This window comes from Phycomyces blakesleeanus (genome assembly GCF_001638985.1).
Source record: "Phycomyces blakesleeanus NRRL 1555(-) unplaced genomic scaffold PHYBLscaffold_21, whole genome shotgun sequence".
Taxonomy (NCBI): Eukaryota; Fungi; Mucoromycota; class Mucoromycetes; order Mucorales; family Phycomycetaceae; genus Phycomyces; species Phycomyces blakesleeanus.
This window is the reverse complement of record NW_017265154.1, coordinates 462,334-482,634: the sequence shown is the minus strand read 5'-3', so window position 1 is coordinate 482,634 and position 20,301 is coordinate 462,334. Positions and strand designations below refer to the sequence as shown.

The 20,301-nt window shown below is 31.3% G+C and overlaps 5 protein-coding genes across 5 annotated transcripts; 2 read left to right on the top strand and 3 right to left on the bottom strand.

The window, feature by feature from the left end:
- Nucleotides 1-1,002: 1,002 nt before the first annotated feature.
- PHYBLDRAFT_66210 (C2H2-type zinc finger transcription factor) lies at nt 1,003-1,741 on the bottom strand (the record flags this gene model as incomplete). Its single annotated transcript, XM_018441604.1, has 2 exons — nt 1,003-1,420; nt 1,524-1,741. 2 exons carry the CDS (start codon nt 1,739-1,741, stop codon nt 1,003-1,005), a joined length of 636 nt encoding a protein of 211 aa, XP_018287605.1.
- A 3,055-nt stretch (nt 1,742-4,796) lies between these two features.
- On the bottom strand, nt 4,797-6,274 carry PHYBLDRAFT_66211 (hypothetical protein; the record flags this gene model as incomplete). Its single annotated transcript, XM_018441605.1, has 4 exons — nt 4,797-4,882; nt 5,303-5,385; nt 5,436-5,576; nt 6,153-6,274. 4 exons carry the CDS (start codon nt 6,272-6,274, stop codon nt 4,797-4,799), a joined length of 432 nt encoding a protein of 143 aa, XP_018287604.1.
- Nucleotides 6,275-9,067: 2,793 nt separating this feature from the next.
- PHYBLDRAFT_102406 (hypothetical protein) lies at nt 9,068-9,761 on the top strand (the record flags this gene model as incomplete). The annotated part of the gene is made up of 2 exons (XM_018427719.1): nt 9,068-9,304; nt 9,510-9,761. Coding segments are annotated over 2 exons (489 nt in total), but the record flags the coding sequence as incomplete, so codon positions are not given.
- Nucleotides 9,762-10,093: 332 nt separating this feature from the next.
- On the bottom strand, nt 10,094-13,197 carry PHYBLDRAFT_178050 (hypothetical protein; the record flags this gene model as incomplete). Its single annotated transcript, XM_018437946.1, has 15 exons — nt 10,094-10,511; nt 10,601-10,700; nt 10,821-10,884; nt 10,981-11,102; nt 11,200-11,266; nt 11,366-11,445; nt 11,568-11,639; nt 11,788-11,923; nt 12,015-12,049; nt 12,129-12,153; nt 12,242-12,374; nt 12,447-12,499; nt 12,593-12,679; nt 12,771-12,816; nt 13,094-13,197. The coding sequence occupies 15 exons, from the start codon at nt 13,195-13,197 to the stop codon at nt 10,175-10,177; spliced, it is 1,461 nt and encodes a 486-aa protein (XP_018287602.1). The 3' UTR covers nt 10,094-10,174.
- Nucleotides 13,198-16,633: 3,436 nt separating this feature from the next.
- Nucleotides 16,634-19,027, top strand: PHYBLDRAFT_182782 (glycosyltransferase family 49 protein; the record flags this gene model as incomplete). Its single annotated transcript, XM_018438673.1, has 4 exons — nt 16,634-16,943; nt 17,017-17,205; nt 17,684-18,393; nt 18,456-19,027. 4 exons carry the CDS (start codon nt 16,634-16,636, stop codon nt 18,627-18,629), a joined length of 1,383 nt encoding a protein of 460 aa, XP_018287601.1. The 3' UTR covers nt 18,630-19,027.
- Nucleotides 19,028-20,301: the final 1,274 nt, after the last annotated feature.

Genomic DNA, 20,301 nt, shown 5'->3' with positions numbered 1-20,301 from the left:
CGGTCAACTCATCACATGGAAATGTACGAGGGGTTGTGGTCATTGTTTGGAATTCTTCTTCGAGATTGTCATCCATTTTTTTTTAATATATTAGTATTAAGAAAAGTAGTCTGGAATAAAGGGTGAAGAAAGGTAAGGGTGGGGGAGAAGAGGAATGAAATTATATGACAAGAAATATATATATGTATAAATAAATAAAAATAAAAAATCCAAATTGGGGGTTTTTTAATAAAATAAAAATAAAAATAAAATATGAATAGAGAAGAGAAAAGCAACACGATGGTAAGTATAATATACTAGATATTAATCAATCCCTTCTCCCTTTATTCTATCTATATGTATACCTGTTCCTTCTTTATTCCTTCTAAAGTGGCATAACATATTCTGTAGCTAGCCTATCTTTTATTAATGAATAGAGGGTCTGTGGGTCTAAGTGTCTATCTGTGTATCTCTATTTACTGGTATCTAACTACATATGTATATATGTCTACACAGACATGCACTCAATATACAAATCCAAGCACCTACTTTTGTCCTTTTAGAAATGAATGGCAATTAAGAATAATAGACTCTTGACTTTGTGAAGCATTATTTCATGCAAAGCTGTTTCATGATTGTCAGTATAAAAATAAGTTATTCTTTATACTACAGAATATTGACACTTTAATTTGTCATAGAAGCGAGGGGGTTTTTTTTATTAGATAAAAGAAAAATAAGGTTTGCATATAGAATAGACCCAATACATATAGACTTTTTAAAATGAAATATATAGAAGAAGAGGAAGGCTAACATAAGAAATATACGATAATTCTATGTATAATATAATATTCGGTTGAAAGCATAATTTGTTGTTATATTGTATTGTACTGTATGAGTGTAATGATGTTCTTGATGGTAATATAATATAATATTCTTTTTTTTTTTGCGTTTTTGCGTTTTTGCTTTTTTGCTTTTTTGCTTTTTTGCTTTTTTGCTTTTTTGCTTTTTTTTTCTTTTTGGGAATTATGGCTTATTATTCGAACATTCTGAGAGTTTTCCGAAAGTCTGATTGAGTGTAAAGGGTGATGGGAATAAACGTGAGTTGTGAGGGGGAAGCTGAATTTCTCCAGGCTGTGCTGTGGCCAATGAACAAGGATCGTCCATGAAATCTTGCTTTCTCTTCAGCTGTCTCAACAACAAGGGTGGTAGCTGCATATAGGCAGGTGCTCCGTTGTATTGGAAACAAATAGGTGGCTCAAGATACTGCTTATTGTTCACACAAGGGGCGCATGCTGTTTTTTCCATAAGTCGTTGAACGTTCTGATACCTCTTGTGAGAGTAAGCACGGCTATTTCTCTGTAATTCTGGCCTATTTTTCTTGTGGACCTTAATGTGCCTTCTCAGATTACTGATCACTGAGAATCTTCTACCACATCCTTCACTAAACGGACAGAAAAAAAATGTATATATCTTAATTAATAATTCTAAGAAATGTACATCATATTTCACAGCCATTATAATTGTTAATAATTATATTTTGGTACCTGTCGCATGCAAAAGGTCTTTCGCCTGTATGTGTGTATGAATGAGTCTGGAGGGCACTTGGGCGGTTAAAATACTTTTCGCATACTTTGCATTGGTAAAGAACGGCTATTTTTTGTCTTTGAATCATTTCGGAACATGGGATGTGTACATGACCGTGCTGAGAATTTGTTTCATGTTGCTGGTCGGTGCAATTCATACTGGGGCAATGGCTTGGCATAGTCTTAGTGTAATCTACAGAACAAGGTTGGTAAATGTCTTATATATCCTTCCACATATATGTACATACATAATTATACACACATATACATATATATTTATATATATATATATATATATATATCTATATCTATATCTATATCTATATCTATATATCTATCTATACTGTTTTAGGGAGGGGTGGTTTATTATTATTATTATTTTACTTTATAATATTCTGCAATATAAAAACAAAAATATTAATAATATCAATACGAAAGGAGGGCGTAATTGTTCAATTGGAATTCGATTTTATAGAGAACAAGAGAACAAGAAACCAAGGCTCTTATAAATGACAATCTGTAAACATTGACATCCGAGTGCGATGGTGTACAAGATAATTAATGATTCTGGTAGAAGAGAGGCGGCAATGTGTCTCCCGTTACATTGAAGCACGTACATACACATGCGATTATAGCCTGTCAAATGTATTTAAGAATACATAAAATTCTGGCCCCATGAGAGCGCGTGGAAAGAATAACACAGACACAAGCACAAGTAGAATAATAAGAGCAATCATTGCAAAAAAAGGAATAAAAACGGACACGGACATGAATCCTGTTAGTTACCATTAAATTTCATTGTTTTTATTATTATTATTATTATATATATATATATATTACATACTTCTTCTTCTTCTTCTTTATATATAGTATTATTATTATTGGTACTTTAGCGGGTTCTACAAAGCTAATATGTATTGTACATGATTGATAGCCTCAAGTGTACCTATGCCTGTGTCTGTGCCTGTGTTTGTGCTTGTGTTTATGCTTGTGTGTGCCTGTATGCAGTAAAATTGTCAGGCTAATTAGACCAAAATAATCTTGTTACAACCAGTGGTTTGGAAATAGACCAAGAAGCAGTGGAATAGTAATAGATGCATGTCAAAACCATGCTTTTTTTTTGAGTTTTGTCCGCTTTTGTCCGTTTGATAATTGATAGAATATTATTGTCTGTTTAAAAAAAACCCCACTCTAGACAATGAAATGTAAACTTTAAACTCTACAGTCGTACACGAATCTTCATGCGCCTTTTATATATTTATATTTATATATAAATAATAGAAAAGAAGAATAACGGAAAGCGCGCGCTAAATCTATTTTATATTTCTAGGGATTACAAGAGTATATACTAATATTGATTCTTGTTCTATTATACAATACATGTTCTTGATCTTGAACCCTGTAGATAAACGAAATTCATCATACATTTCTCAATTTAATTCGATTCAATTCAATTGATATTTTTGTTCCGAGTTGTTTCTTTTACACACACACATATATATATATATATATATATATATATATATGTATATGTATGTATATACAAACCCTCTCATACTTCTTTATCGAGACTGTGTGTGTGTGTTAATCCTTCTTTCTCTTAAAGAGAAATTACTAATATTGATATACAGCTTTAAATCTATCTAGTGTGTACAAACTAAATATTGGGCGTAAAATAAATAAATAACTATTATATTGTATTATATACAAAGAGCACACAGACACTCTGATTACCAAGCCATCATACATACGTGTGCTATTATTATCTCGAATATTTAAAATAGAGTCACTAAAAGCATATTGACTTTCTACAAAAGTCTATTAACTAAAATCTTAATGTAGATCCTTGGTAACTTTTGTATAGAAAATGGAAACAGAAAGAGTAAAAGCTATTGGTTTACCAAAGCAATGCATATTTTGTATATATATCCGGTGCCTGGATATGTGTCATAGAAACTAATTGAGTTGTAGATTGCATTATATTCGTTAAAAAAAATGATTTTCATTATGACTTTATAAGCTGTGTGCTACAGTTTTACATGACTTTACTTACATTTTACTTGTAACTACTATTATCATAACCATTGCCATTGCCATTGCCATTGTATTCCTATTCCAGTCAGCACGTTACTTTCTACTCTTGATTTAGTATTGTGATATTCTGTGCTCTAAGGTTCTTGTATCTACAAAATAATAGACTTGCACAAATCGAATTTTAATTTCGATTATACACAAATACTATTATTACTATGGAAATCCCACCCTTTATTTCCAGAAAGACACAATACGATCGATACAACAAATGAGTATAACAATGACTTGTAATGTTCACAAATGATTTTGATCGAGTCGATCTCAAGACCTGACAGAAATTGCATTATATTTCATTATATTGTATCTTATTGTATCTCATTGTATTGTATTATATTTTTATTTTTCTTGTTGATAACAGTAAAATAATAATAATAAGAATATGAGGTAACACATGAGCAAGATCGTCAACCCTATCAAAATCCTCAATCTTAAATATAGCACACTATATTGATTTGCGTCTGATAAGAGGTTTATATAACAACAAGTTTATCTAGCAAATTCTCAATCCTACAAAAACTACATTGATATTTTTACAGTGTATATTATTTGCAGTTGATTTTCTAAAAGTTAAAATGAGTATAATGATAAAGAGAATAAGGTCAGTGGGGTTGAAAGAGTGCAATATATGGTCTCAAAGGTTGTTGTTGCTCTGATTACTTACAATCGAACAAACAGTTGAAACGATAGGAAATACAACAATACGTTGTGCATAGCTTTTCAATCGGGTATTGGAGAACACACCAATACTACAAAACAGTACACGTTTATCTATTTCGTGTGTATATACGTCTGTGTGTGCGTTTATTGCGTGTGCGTACGTGTACTTGTACATGTACGTATGTTTTTAGTGTAGTGTAGATGTTAATATACTGCCCAAAAGTCAGTTTGGAAATCGCATCTGTTAACAAGCACTTATAAGCCCGAAAAAAAAAGCACACACACAAAAACTGTTATATAATATATTTTGTAAAACAGTATCTAGTTCACAGCCAGTATAATCTTTACTGAAGATGAAGAAGTTAAAATGCCCAATATTTAGTATTTTATAGAAAATAGCGATAGAAATAAAAGAGAGAGAAAAGAGCAGTAAAAAGGTGTAAGATACTATTAGACTTAAAAGCAAATAGTCTTTTATTGTTTTTATCGGTAGTAGTAGCAGTAGTAAAATGGCTTTACACTCAATAATCTGTCTGTGCTCATAAGCTTTTTGTGTATCACAGAATTTGCTATTAGATAATAAATTATTCCTACTACAGTTATAATAATTATTCGTCTGTTATTGCCAGATTGTAAATTATTGGATCATGGCAAAAGAGAGAGAGAAAGAGAGAAAATTCAGTAAAAGATTTCTACAAGCTTTTTTTTTCCCGGGTGGGTTTGATGGTTGTTTTAAGGTTGAATTTTAATCAAGCACTACCTTTCCTCCTTTTTTTTCATGTTTCAATTTCAAATTTATTTTTTTACTAGTGTATTTCAAAAGTAAATGTACCTTTTTCATTATCCCACTCTTCCTATCATGCGTGTCTTTTTTTTTATAATATACATATAAGCCACTCCATCCCATAGTACCTTTCACACAGTACAATGATAGTGTTAATAATAAGGATAAGGATAATGACAATGACAATAAAAATAAATTAGATTACTCAAAAGATAAATGCAATCCAATTCAACCCAACCCAACGCTCTATCAAATGGTAGTTCGGTGATATCTCTCATGATAATCAGGCTAGAAAATATAATATATACATATATTTCTCTTGTCAGTCTTTGTTTTACATGGTGACCTCCCCCGAGATATCTTTGCTTAGTCTCACAGTACTTCCAACTTGAATGACAAGGGTGAACCTATCAGGGATCGTGCCATCATGTTGTAATTGGTTAGGGTTGTGTCGGGAATTCAAGACAGCGGTAAGATATCTTATTCCACAAACAATTTCTCAAACTATAACAAAGCCATGTCCTCCAAACAGCTTGAATTAGTATATCCAGAATGTCTTTTGAGGATAAGAATAATATAGATAAATATAAGCTGGCTGGGTGGGAGGGGACTTGCTTAAAACTTTTTCAAGGCATAGATGGGAACACAAAGAACAGTTCTTGAACATACCAAACCTATCGATCGAAAAAATGATGATGATGTTAATTAAATGAATGAATATGTAGGCAGCTAAAATATGCAATATACTAAAAATCCATAATTTTATCCATGAAAGACCAGTTGACAGACGGTATAAGAAAGAGAAGGAAAACAAAAAGATTTCCTTCAGAGTCCCTTTCCCCGGGAAGCCAATCACGGGACCTGCCTCTGAATAGCCTATTTCTTCCTTTCTTTTTTGTTTTCTTAATGTAGTCAAAAAAAAAGTGAAGGGAAAGCTTCTTCAATAACAGTAATGATTTTTACTTTCAAGATATCAGATTGTAAGGATATTTCTGGTGTGTAGGACAATTGTCGAACGATAGAAGAATCTTTCCCCCCGTCACTCATTCACTCACTTGTATACACTTACTTTCATACACACTAATTTTAGGTTTTGATTTTTTGTTTCCATGTGCTTTATAGCCCAGAACCAGTCTAGGGTTACGCTAACAACGCCCTTTCTTTCATATTTATACATTTGGATATGTATAGGTACGTACATAATCATCAACATCGGATGTACCCTGGTTTGTAAAAATAAATAGCATGCAATATTGTAGTGCAGTATAACTATGGCTTTGTATAATAATAAACACTATAATTTATTGTTAATTACGCCCTTCAGCCCATATTTCTTTTCCTTGCTGAATTGGATCTACTTTTGCATATTTGTAAATACAACTAATGTTTCTAGCTAAATTTTGTTACATGAGTATCTCAAAATAGATCAATAAAGAGGTGTACACCTAAATAAATAAAGAAAGAAAGAGCAATCAATTAATGCTTTTTTTTTATATTAACAACAACAATTATTAAATATCTATTCATTCCTTCATTAGATCAATGTTTCATTTTGAAGGTTGTATACAAGGCAATAGAAAGAAGGTAGGAATGAAAGGACGGAAGGGTGTGAAGAATTAAGGCTAGCGATACACAATTTTTTGTCAAAGACTATTGACAGGCTATACACAGATATTTACTGATTTATAGATCTGTACTCTATCGTTCCATTTAAAGTATCTAGAATATATACAAGCAAACGATCTTAATACTAAAATCATTATACAATTTTTTTCATGTCATTTTTCAAGCTTTATCTTGTTACTGATATTGTGTCTTTTTCTTTTTTTTGTAATGTTCCTCTTGATGTGATTGATATACTATCTGTAGGAAGAATCCATATACACACACAAAAGGTGCCTTTGTGTTTTGTTTTTGTGTATAGCGTGTATGTATGTAATAGAAGGAAGAAGATTTTTTTGCAATCTAAAATATGTCCGTCATCGTTTGTTCATCGCCTAGCTAGTCTTTAATCGATGCCTTCATTTTATTCTGGACTTAGTTTCTGTGTATTTTTCTTATAGTGCTATACTAATTTTAAATAAATAAGTGAGAGAGAAAGAAAAAATGGAGCTGCCTGTAACTGTTATATATACATATTTATGAGTAATTATAATTATTATTCTTTTGTATAATTTAATCAAGGTAATAAACTATACGGCTATTTCGGAAAGATTTTCAAAAGGACAAGAGGTCCAGACAACAGTATAAATATATAATACATAAAATCCAAACAACATCATTAACCAAAAATAATTTATATCTACGTAAGAGGGACCATTTTTTTTAAAAAAAAAAAGCGTAGTGTAGATTTGTACTACTTGAAAGTTTGAAGTATATTATATATAAAAATATACATATATTTTTTTGGGTAACACTAATCAAGAAAGAAAAAAGAAATATGTATATGGCTGAATAGAAATTCTCGGAATGAAACAGTTGTGTGCGAGCAAAACGTTGAAGGAATACAGTTAGAGACCTTTGGGTACTCACACTGTAAGAAATGGCAGAGGTGAAAGCACTTTTCAACTTGTTAGATCTTACTTTTTATCATTTAATTTTGTGTCCAATAACTGCACAGGTTATATAGTCTGTTCTGGTGCATTTAGTTTTTGTTATTCATTATGATTGGTGTTAAAAAGGATATACCCAGAAACAGCATCTTCCATTCCCAAAAACAAAAAACAAAAAGGTGAACAGGTACAGATATACGCACATGCATAATATTATTATTTTCTTTAGGTATCTTGTATAGATTCCATTATTCAAAATAAAAAATATAAAATAAAGAATTCATTAGTTAACAAGAATCTAACTCTACTACTACTTTTTTTTTTCTTTCTTTCTACAAGGGGAGTAGATGTACACCCTCCAAAGAAAAAGATAATAATTTACATTTCATTTTGGCGTTTTGGTAATTTGTATTGCTGATCAAATAACCGAGGTAACAATCTAAAGATCTACATTTTAACAAATATGGATCAATAATTTATTTTATATATCTCTCTCCAGCTTTTTTCCTAATAAATATTTTAAGCATCTTTGTTTTATATTTTATATTTGTGTGCATTGTGCCTCAATTTTTTTTTTTATTATATTATTAACAAGGTCCCCTATTGCTAAAAGGCTGATACACGTTTATAATAACAATAACAACAATAATAATAAATGCCACGTTTCTTTATTCTGTCAATGGAAGTAATGGAAGCTACTGCCAAGCCAATATTTTATAAAATAAAATAAAACAAAATATGAAATTAATTTCTATTTTTATGCTTTTCAATTATACAGCAAGAATAACCTAAATACATTAATATTATTGGCTTAAATATACATCAATTTTGAGGTTTATATTTTGTGTGTAGAAAATTACGCGCACACACACACACACACATATATATATATATATACACGGCTAATATTTATACCCTTTTTGAGCGGCAAATATATATATATACACTACATATTTTTTCATTTGAATAATATCATTTGGGGTATTACGGATTACAATGTCACTAAACAATGTACCTCTTTAATATATAAGTAGTTATACCTATAAGCATATGAAATAATATATAAAGTGCTTAATTTTATAAAAGTATTATAGACACAGCTATATATACATACTTGCTTATGAACAGACTTAATAAATTGACAGATAAATAGGTAAAAGATACAAGCACACACATTTGTTCCGAAGAGACGGTCACCATTGTGCATTTAATTTAATTTTTTTCTTTTTGTGAGTCAAAAAAAAAAAAGAACAAAGTACTGGTGCATGACTTGACTCAACCCGCTTCTTTTTCGCTCTTTCTCTCTCTCTTTCTTTCTTTCTTGTAATTTTTTTTTAAAAATAATAATAAAAATAAAGCCACCCATGTCCTCCCCTAAAGACGATAACAAACACTCCAACGAACCCTTGCTGACCAAGTTGGAACATGGCGACCTGGATTCCATCGACACAAAGGCTCGTTATCTTGCATATGGTGCCCGTCTCAGAACTCTCATAGTGGCCTCAAGCCGTTATCTTGCCTACACTTCGGATATCGGTGAAGCATTTCGTCCAGTAGTATCTCCTCTTTTGGTCAAGGCAGCCTATGGTATCAGTTGGGCATATCTTGGTTTGGATGTTGGATATGAGAGTTACAAAGCAATTCAGGCTGGAAAGGTATAAGACTGTGACAAATAGAGAAAGAGAGAAGTTAGTAGGATGATAAGAGGAGAAAATGGATTCTTCTTCTCCTTTGTTTGTTTATCTGCCTTTCCTGTGTGGGTGTATATGAGTTAAAGATTGTATAGCCATTTGTTTCTGGTTGTTGGTTTATACATTTATCTAATTATTGCTATTATCATTCATTCTTTAATTCTATTAGGAAAACTCAATTGTAGCCACAATCGCAGTTAAGCGTGGTATCTTCCAAGGTCTTGCTTCCATGGCATTTCCCATGATGACCATTCACTCGGTTGTTAAATACAGTGCAAAGGCCTTCAAGGATGTCAAGAACCCAAAGCTTCGTGCTTGGGGCCCAACCTCGCTCGGTCTCTGCGTCGTTCCATTCTTACCATACATCTTTGATCATCCAATAGAGATCCTGGTTGACCGTGCATTTGAACCTATCGAGGATTTCGTTACCGGCAACAGTGGCGAAAAGGTTCCCCGGGTTGCTCATGAGACAATCGAGTCTGAAATTGCCGAGGGAAAAGTAAAAGTAAAGGAAGAGTAGATGTAATGTAGAAGGAAGAGAAACCAATTCAAACCAAATATATATATATATATATATAAAATTAATTAATTAATTAAACTAACTGATACTATACTTTACTATTATTCTTACTATTCTTTTATACTACTTTAACTTTCCCTTTTTTTTTAAAAAATAAATAAAAAAATAAATAGAAATTAAATAGAAACTTATAAAGAGAGAGAGATATCATTTAGATTGAGATTTTAGTGGATGGAATTACAAGGGTATTCTGGCTATTATTTATTACTAATTGTTATTTGGTATTATCACTATCACTATCATTGATATTCTTATCATTTAACAAGACCGCTCAACTCCTTCTCCAGCTCAACAACTTCTGTGGGTGGGCTGGCTGGGTGGTTGGGTACAGATGATGGAAGAGTGTCAGAATAGTCAGCAGTAGAAGCAGCAGCAATAGCGGCATTAGCCTTGGCGATAGCTTTGGCATTGGCATTGGCATTGGCATTAGTATCGGCATTAGCAGTAGCAGTACTTGTGCTTGCATCTTTACTAGCACTGGTACTAGTAGTCTCTGGATTATCAGGTGTATCCTCAACAACACCAGCAGCCTTTGCCTGTGCAGCTACTTCTTTACTCTTTTCAAGGGTTTCACGATCATGAGCAGACATACTGTATAGGTTTATATAGATATATGAATGAATGAATCGCCCTTTTTTTTTTCTTCTTCTTCTTTTAATTGTAAATGAAGTATGCATTACCTGTCTTTTCTACGCAAGTTTGCGGCTACTGGTCCAAGCGTTGGGGTGGATCTACCATTCTTGTGATCCTTAAAGGACATTACCTCTCTAATAATCATTGCTAATACGCAGCAATTTAGTATCAACAACAACAATAAATCAAATTTTGCTGAAGAAAACAAAAATCCCGGATTCATATTCACTTGGTTTTGTGTATGTTTGTGTGTTGATTTCTACTTACAGCGCATATCATCCAAAGACTCCAATATTTCAAATGTAAAATCAAAATTGTGCTGGTGAGCTGGCTGTAATGTATATATATATATATAAAAGAGACCAAAAATTATTAGATTTTTTTTTGTAAATGTATATATATTAGCATTTAATTTAATTTAATTTACCTCATCATCTTCATCATGGTATGTACTCAAATAAGGATGTTCCAGGGCTTCTTCAACAGTCATTCTTTTTGCGGGGTCAAATGTCAAGAGTTTATTCAACAAGTCAATAGCAAGTGGATTAGCTACATATAGGTATCACATTAGTATTAGTGTTGACCTGTATTATTTTTACATAATCTGTGAACTATTACTGCTAGAATTATCATTCTTTCTTTATACCTTTGGGGTACAGATTCTGAAACGGAACTTTTGGCATCTTTGGCAAGCTGCGGATGTAGACTTGAGCCTATTGGTTTGTTTTGGTTTTAAAAATCTTAGATACCAACAAACCTAATACTAATACACTCATTGATCCTTTTGTTTCAATATATATATGTCGACTTACTCTATCACTTCCTACACGTTGCAAAGTCTCTTCATCAGGTGTGCCAAGAATACTGAGGATTTGATTCAATTGGTCAACATCTAACCAAATATAACAAAGACAATAAATTCTTTGTTGATGTAGCTTAAGGAATCTATTGAATTAACAGTAAACCAGTAACAACTATCAATAATAACAATAATGATAAGGATATTATACTCACAATCTCTACCCTTGAAAAGAGGTTTTCCTCCCAGCATTTCGGAAAATATACATCCAACTGACCACATATCAACTTATAATTCAAGAACATCATCATATCAATAACAGGAACAAAACAACAACAAAGAGATTCTCGCATATACAAGTTTGTATGTGTCTGTATGCACCTCAGATGCACCTTCTTTTTTTTTTAAAAATAAATAAAAAGATTAATGGCTTACTGGCTTTGGTGTAGTTTTGGAAACTCAGCATGATCTCGGGAGCTCTGTACCAGCGAGTGGCTACATATTCAGTCATAAATCCGGCGGTGGTATCAAGTTCAGGTGAATATCCTCGGGCCAAGCCAAAATCACAAATCTAATATATATATATATATATACATATACATATATGCAAGATTCTAAGCTAAGACTAATTCTTTTTTTTTTCTTTTTTTATTGATTATTACCTTTAATTCACAATCAGCATTAACCAAGAGATTTCCTATATGTTTTACAACAACAACAATAAAAGGGCAATTTAATAAAGGTTTCATTTGAATTTGATTTTTAATATGTCTTGCCTGGTTTCAAATCTCTGTGAAGTACCTGAATATTTTTTAAGAAATATGTGTGTGTGTTTGGATTTGTAGTAAGTAAATATTTATTTATTTAAAATAATAATATTAAAACTTACATTGGCACTGTGAATATATTTTAGTCCTCTGCATAACTGATAGATAAAGTATTGAAAATGTGAATCTGTCAATGGTTGGCCTGATCGAATAATCTGATGAAGGTCTGCTTCCATCAATTCTTGAACAAGATAGCTTATTTATAATTATTAGCAATAGAAAAATAAAAATAAAACGATCTCTTAATCTTATATATCCCAAGCTTACATTTCATTAAAATCATGAATATTGACAATATCCATATCGATTATGGATGTTATCTATATAATTGAACCCATCAAAAAAAAATTAAAATTAAAATTAAAATTAAATTAAATTAAATTAAATTAAATTATTATTTATTTATTGCTTACATTCTCATGGCCATTAAAGTGTTTAAGAAGCTTCACTTCACGCAAGGCCCTTTTTGACAGTATACTCTTTTCAAAAACACGACAGACCTGAAGATAGTAATAATTATATATATATATATATATTTGTAAAAATGAAAGTGAAATTTAATTGTATAATGATAATATAGTTGACAAGTACTTTTTTGATAGCAACTTGTTCGTCTGTTTCTGAATCCTTCGCAGCACTTGATAATTGATTGAGGGGGGGTTTTTTTTGGGGTGTGTTTTGTGTTTTTGGTTATTAATTTTATTTTATTTTATTTTATTTGTTCATTAAGCTATTGTTTTAATAAAAATAGAGAGAGAGAGCCATTTGTTGATATTTTGCTTTTTAATACTACTGTTCAAGTAGTTATATAATCTTTCTCTCTCTCTTGTACCTGTGTCTGTATCTGTATCTGTTCTCTTTATCTTTTTTTTTTTTTTTTTTTTTAAAAAAAAAAAAGGGCTTATATTATTTACCAAACAACACCATAGGAACCTTGGCCCATCTCACGGATAAACTGGTATTTCTTGTCAACAACAAATTGTTGATTCAAAACTGGAAATGACTGGTAGATTGTCATGGTATATCCCCGGGATGACGATTTCGAATAAGATGTTTTAGATGAGTTTAGTTGGAGGAACTGAGCTTTGGTGGGTTCTGAAAATTAATGACGTAAACAGTATAATCTAATTGATTTTATATATATTTATTTATTTATTTGTATATCAATTTATTATTTCCTGTATTAGATTGGGTTTGTGTAATACATATATTTTGTCGTAAAAAAGTAGTTGTAGGGTTACCATGGCAAAAAAAAAAGTATATATTTGTTGCCATGTTACTGTTACTGTTACTGTTGTTGTAATGTAAGATAATGCAATGCATTGTCATATAATAATGCGATTTTTATTTTTATTTTTATTTTTATTTTTATTTTTATTTTGTTGGTGATCTTTACGACCGAGTTTGATAATGCAAAAGAGAGAGAGAGAGGATTTTACAATACTTTTATGTTTTGGGTGTATATATATATATATATATATATATTTATAATTATATACAGATAGATAGATAGATAGACAGACAGACGGACCTCTGCTAATAAAAATAAATAAATAAAAAGTACCTAGCGGATCTACCTACAAAAAAGGTAATGCACGAGGTGAATTGGCTCTTTGGAACTATCCAAAGACAGCATTTTCCAATTCAATGATCTTGTACTCCCCCAATCCTTCTTATACTTTCTTTTCTCCCTCCCTCCCTCTCCCCCCAACCCAACCATTACTACCATTATCACTATCAATAGTGAGTGGGTACTATTGCTACTATTTTGCCTATAATAATCTATCTATATTAGTGTATATATTAATCATTGTTTTCATGAAATTCTATGTATTCAGCTAGTGCACCTGCGCATCTATTTGTCTGTTTCTTTTTATCATCATTTATCCTTATAGATTCCAAAGATGTTTTTTGTATTCTCTAAGCCAGCAACTGTAGGATAAACCTCAGGGTGCTCGTACCCAGACTGTAGATCTATAGTATTTTGTATGCATGATTACTATAGAGATAGATAAGCATAATACAATATACAAAGGATCAAAATGTATGTTTATTAATGTATACACGTGTATTTGAATACCATTTGTTGTTTCTTTATAATTATCATTATCATTTTGCTTAATTAATATATATATGATTTTGATTTTGATTTTGATATTTATTATTGGCGGAGTTAATGGCAAACTATTCAACATATTGAGCATGACAGAATACTGATGAATTTTTTTTTAAAAAAGAAAATGAGTTATATGATTGGCTGTGGAATTGACTATAGATTTAATATGTTATGATTATGTTACATATTAGTTTCTCAATTATTTTTTCTCTATGTTTTGATCTCTTTCTACCTAATTGGCTAACAGTCAATGGATCTTGAGAAGTAGGTAAAGATGCCTTTTTCTTTAAAAAAAAAGATTCTTTATATCTTTCAAGTCTGGTGTAAGGTTTAATTGAGAAAGTATTTATCGGGGAGGAATGTGATATTTATCTTGTTTTAGTTCCTTCATTCCTTTATCCATTTGTTAGAAAGAAGAAGAAAGGATAGCAACAATTCACGCACTCCTTTATTATTATATTCTTTTCTGGTTTGGTCTGACTGTGTTTCCTAGACTTGATTCTGTGTAGCATAACCCCTTCCTCATAATCCGCTCACTCTCCTTGGCTTGCTTCCGAAAATTTTATAACCTTTTTCTTTTCTTTCTATACTGTATTTTTGCTTGTGCTCCTACCTTACCGGATAGGATAATGATTGGGTAGTGATATAGACATCCTTTTATGTATATATATATATATATATATATATATCTACATAATGAAACAATGGCAAGAAAATAAAAATAAAAAACAAGAAAAAGCAAGTGATTTTCGTCAATAATAAAGCTTGCAACTCAGTTTTATTTAATTGATTTCAGAATAAATAAATAAAAATTCAAACATAGTTCTGATGAGATCATGACCAAGAGACAAGCTTGTATGAGTATCAATAAGGCATCAAGGATTACATACTTATAGTTCTGTATTCTGTTAAAATCCAGACGGCGACAAACACTTCTTCTGCTTCTTTATAAAATAAATAAATGAATAATCATATAATGATAGCAATTGAAATTTAATTTTTGTTTTGGACTAAAGTTTATTGTCTATTGTATCATCTGTCCACCCATTCTTTTGGTTTGTTTATTTTATTACAAAAAATAAAATCAAATCAAATCAAAATAGAGAACAGATTTATTTCTTTTTTTGGGATCAACAAATATTATTTCAGAAACAAAAAGTGTATTTATATTTATATTTATATTTCTAAATTTTGATTAAAATTTTCCAAAGAAATATAGGTATAATAAAGAATTGTCTAATTAAAGGTATGTTTTAATTTTTCTTATTCTTGTATATGTAGATGTATTCTTTGGGGGGGGGGGGGGGGGGGGGTGAATGATTAAATGGATTGAGACAAGTGGTCATTGTACAACACTTTATTGTTATTATCTTTGTTGATGTTGCTATAGTTACTGTAGTTGCTATGGTTACTTTATTTATTATTAATTTTGATACTACTGATAGTGATGATGATGATGATGATGATGATAGAAAGTATATATATAGTTGTGAATAAATAGATACATAAAACAAGGTGTATTTTTAAACAATTCTTGTACGATTGCTCTTTTGAGGATTTTTAACTTTCTTGTTATTTATTCATTCATTCTACACAATACATACACAATACAAACACCCAACAGAATAAAAATAAGATACAATAAACCCCTTTCTTGTTTCCCTTGTCTTTTCTTTCTTTCTATTGATTTATTTTATCTTATCTTATTTGTGTCATTTAAATACTAATCATAATACTAATAGCAATTAAAGACATTTATTCATTCTCCTTGTACATTGATCCAATTCTTTACGACCCACGAATTTTATAAACTAATTTCAATTGGTTGATTTTAATTTTTTTTTCTTTTTTTTTTTACATTACCTTTAAGAATATAATATACTATAAATATACATAATTTATATATATGTTTTATATTTATCTGTCTCTATAAAAAAAAAGTATATAAATAAATATTCGGGATGTGTATCACAAAAGAAGAAGAAAAAAAATCTCTGTTTGTCTGTTTTTTCTTTTTCTTTTCTTTTTCTTTTTTTTTGTTCTAGTCTAGCACAAGTCCGCTTTTGATTTTTTTTTTTTGCGATTTTTTGTTTGCCTATAAAATACAATCTTTCCTTGTTCCTTCCGCTCCTTTCCGCCCTGGATCTTCCTTTCTCTCTCTTTCTTCTCTCTCTTTTATTTCTTTTACTTTTACCACAAAGCACACACACATATATATATATTTTAACTAATATAATATAATATAAATATAGATACAATTTAGCTATCAATATTATTTTAATATTCAAACAAAAAAGAAAAGAACTTTCAAATCAAAACCTTCAAAAATCAAAAGAAAATGAGGATCGATTTTCCTTCATCGTTTTCAAAGGTGGCAAAGTACCTCTTCATAGGCTACGTCTTCCTCTCGGTCGTCTACACAGCCAAACACTTTTATTCCTCTCATTCCCAAAGTCCCAGCCAAGACACCAACGGCATCTTCCCTCGTGGTCCAGACGACAAAACTGATTTTACAAACCAACATCCAGTAGTAGTAGCAGCAGGCCAACAACAGGATCTGTTAAATACACCATCACAACAACAACAACAACAATCATCACAACAACAACAAGTATCTGTTCCATGGTCAGGAGGAGTAGGCGATAAAGGTAAGAAAAAAAAACAATTATATTGGTTTCTAGGCTTTCTCTAAAAAAAAAAGAAACTAATCATATTTTCTAGACGTTAGCCAGTCAATGTCCGAACAATTTTTGATGTCAAAGGTGTTTTCTGATGCCATGGGTCCCTCTGATCTCAAGCCTTATTACTTCAAGGCACAAAAAGTGCCCGAACAAGAAGATATTACCATGGCAACACTCGTCACACGCAACCGATTCAAGGTATTAAGTCGCCTAGCAACACACTACAAGGGTAAGTTTATTTTAAATACACTTTTTTTTTTATATATATATATTTTATATATACACGGTGTTTTAAAAAAAAGAAAAAAGAAGAGAGAGAGATAATTATCAAGTGGGTGGGGTAGCAGTAAATTGTTGTAGTTTGGATAACAGCAGCAAGGTGCTATAAATAAATATTTAAATAAAATAAGCAGTAATATCAATAGCACTATAGATAACTATAATAATAATAGTGGTAGTGGTAGAATAATGGATAGTAAAGAAGTAAAAAAAAAAAAAGGAATTGCATCTCCGCCTCTTGATGATGATATTAGTTTTATATATATAAATATATTTGTATTATAAAAAAAAAGCAAAACTTATTATTATTATCCAATTCCTTTTTTTGGTTCACGCACATCTCTTCTTTATTTTTTTTTTATTTTTTTTTGGGGGGGGGGATGAATTGGACAATCAAAAAATTAAATAAAAAATTAAAATAAATCTAGGCCCAATCTCGGCAGCAGTCCATGTTAACGATGACGATACAAAGGAAGAGACGATTGAGGAACTCAGAGCTCTTTACGCGGTTAACCCCGACTTGCGCGACTATGTTGACATCCATCTCATCGTCGACAAATTCGATCGGCAGTTCAACATGTGGCGAAACGTAGCCAAGTTCTTTGCCCGTACAGACTACATCATGATGCTTGATGTTGACTTCCACCTGTGCACAGACTTCCGCAAGTCGATCCGCAACAACCCAGCCATTATGGACAAGCTTCGGGCCGGAAAGACCGCCCTGGTGGTGCCGGCATTTGAGTATCTTGTCCAGGACGACGGTCTGGACTGGCGTACTTTCCCGACCACAAAGGCCCAGCTACTCCAGGAGGTCGAGGAAGACAAAATCGACATGTTCCACAAGTCCTGGTTAAGAGGACACGGGTCTACAAACTACACCCAGTGGTACCAAACTCCTACAGATAGTGCTCTGGCACAACCCTACAAGGTCGTCGATTACAATTTCTCTTATGAGCCCTATATCATCTACAAAAAGGAAGGCTCACCCTGGTGCGATGAACGGTTCATTGGGTATGGTGCAAACAAGGCTGCCTGTCTCTATGAAATCTATCTGTCTGGAATTGATTATTATGTCCTGCCGGCCGATTTCCTGATCCATCAGACCCACGAGTATCCAGAAGAGACCAGAAGAAAAGAGGTAAAGCTATCAATTGTAATATTTCTTTATTTATTTATTAATTGTCTTCTTTCTTTCTTTAGCGTCAATACAATCGTAAACTGTATAGCAACTTTAGAGAAGAACTCTGCCTTCGTTACTCTCGCCTGTTTGTGGCTACTGGTGCATGGGACGAACCTCTGGCAGACAACCTCAAGACAGAATGCCAAAAGATCCGTGGCTTCCGATCAACAATCAAGGGACCCACCGAAGCATAAATACTACTATTCCTATCTATTGTATGTATGTGTATGTGTATGTATATGTATAAGGCAAATTGAGAGAGAAAAAGATACTGGAACATACATACATACATACATACATACATACGTACATACATACATACTTAATGTGCTTGGTCCTCTTCTACTGTCAAGAATCTACACTACAAAAAGGAACCAATATATATTACAACCAATTCTATTCACACAACCCAATACAACACACGCATTACAGCAAATCTTACACCTTGCCTCGCCACACCATACTACACCATACTACAATACACTACACTACACTAAATTGCACTACCATACATTATATTATATTACATTACAAGAAACAGAAGCAGAAGCAGATAAACTAAACGCTATATATAAAATATTCGGTCAACAACAAAAAAAAAATCTTGAGGCAAAAACAAGACAAAGAGGATTACACAACAAGGAATCAAGCAGTAGTCGTCTTTCTATCCCAAGTACGCACTTACCAACCCAACCAGCCCAACCAAATTCAACTCAACTCCACTGAATTTCCTCCCCCCAAAAAAGAAGAAGAAGAAGAAGAAGAAGAAGGCCGGCCATTTTTTTTTTTTATTTTTTTTTTGCATCTTTCAACTTTCATTCCTGTAAAACCAAGAGTAACTTTTTTTTTTTTTTTTATTTATTTATTTTCTTTATTTTTGTTTTCTTCACTTTAATTTTCATTCATTTTCATTTTCATTTTCATTCTTCTTGACCTATATTTTTGCTGTGCTTCTTTTTTGGGTTTTTTTTTATATTAAAAAAAAGAGAGAGAGAAAGAAAAGATCAAGGGAAATGAAGAAAAGATTGTGAAAGAAACAAAAAAAAATTAGAAATAGAAAAAAAAAAAAAACAGAAAGGGCCTTTTGGGTGTAAATATATCAGAGATTTTTATTTTTATTTCCTTTTCCTCCTCCAACCAACCTTTACTACTATTACCTCTTCTTCTTCCTTTATTATTTATTATTATTATATAAAATAAAATAAATATATATACAGTATACAAAATATTTATATTATTACAAGCGTGCTCTTTATTATAGCCTTTTAATTTATTTTTTTTATTATTGGTTTGTTTGTAATTTTGGACACAAAGAGAGATGGTGAATATGTAAAAAAAATAAAATAAAAAGGAAGAAACCAAGAATATTAGAAATAAAATAAAATTGGGTTGTATGGTGTGGTTTGTGTTGTACAATAAAAGTACTACCTCGGGCGGACAACGAGCGAAAACAAGGTTATTTTATTGCGTTCCATCTTATCTGTGTATATATTTATGCTATTCTTAATCAAAACTCTTAAAAATATTTTATTAGAGATAAGACAAATTGCCTTTTAAGTATTTTATCCATTTTCCTTCATTTTTATACATTTTGAATTCAAAGCTTGTATGTATTGAGCCACGCTTTCTTTCATTATTATTATTATTTTGTAGAGCAAGAAATCAAAAAAAAAAAAAACTCTAAAGTCTATTTTATAAATATAGGTCTTTATGCAATTAACAGATCTTGGCAACCTTGGTATAAAAATAAATAATAAAATAAAATAAAAGAAACACAGTCTTGGAATTGTCGGATAAGATGGCCGTGTACCTAATTATATTTTGTATGTAGATTCATATATTTGACTCCAAGATCCCACCTTCTTT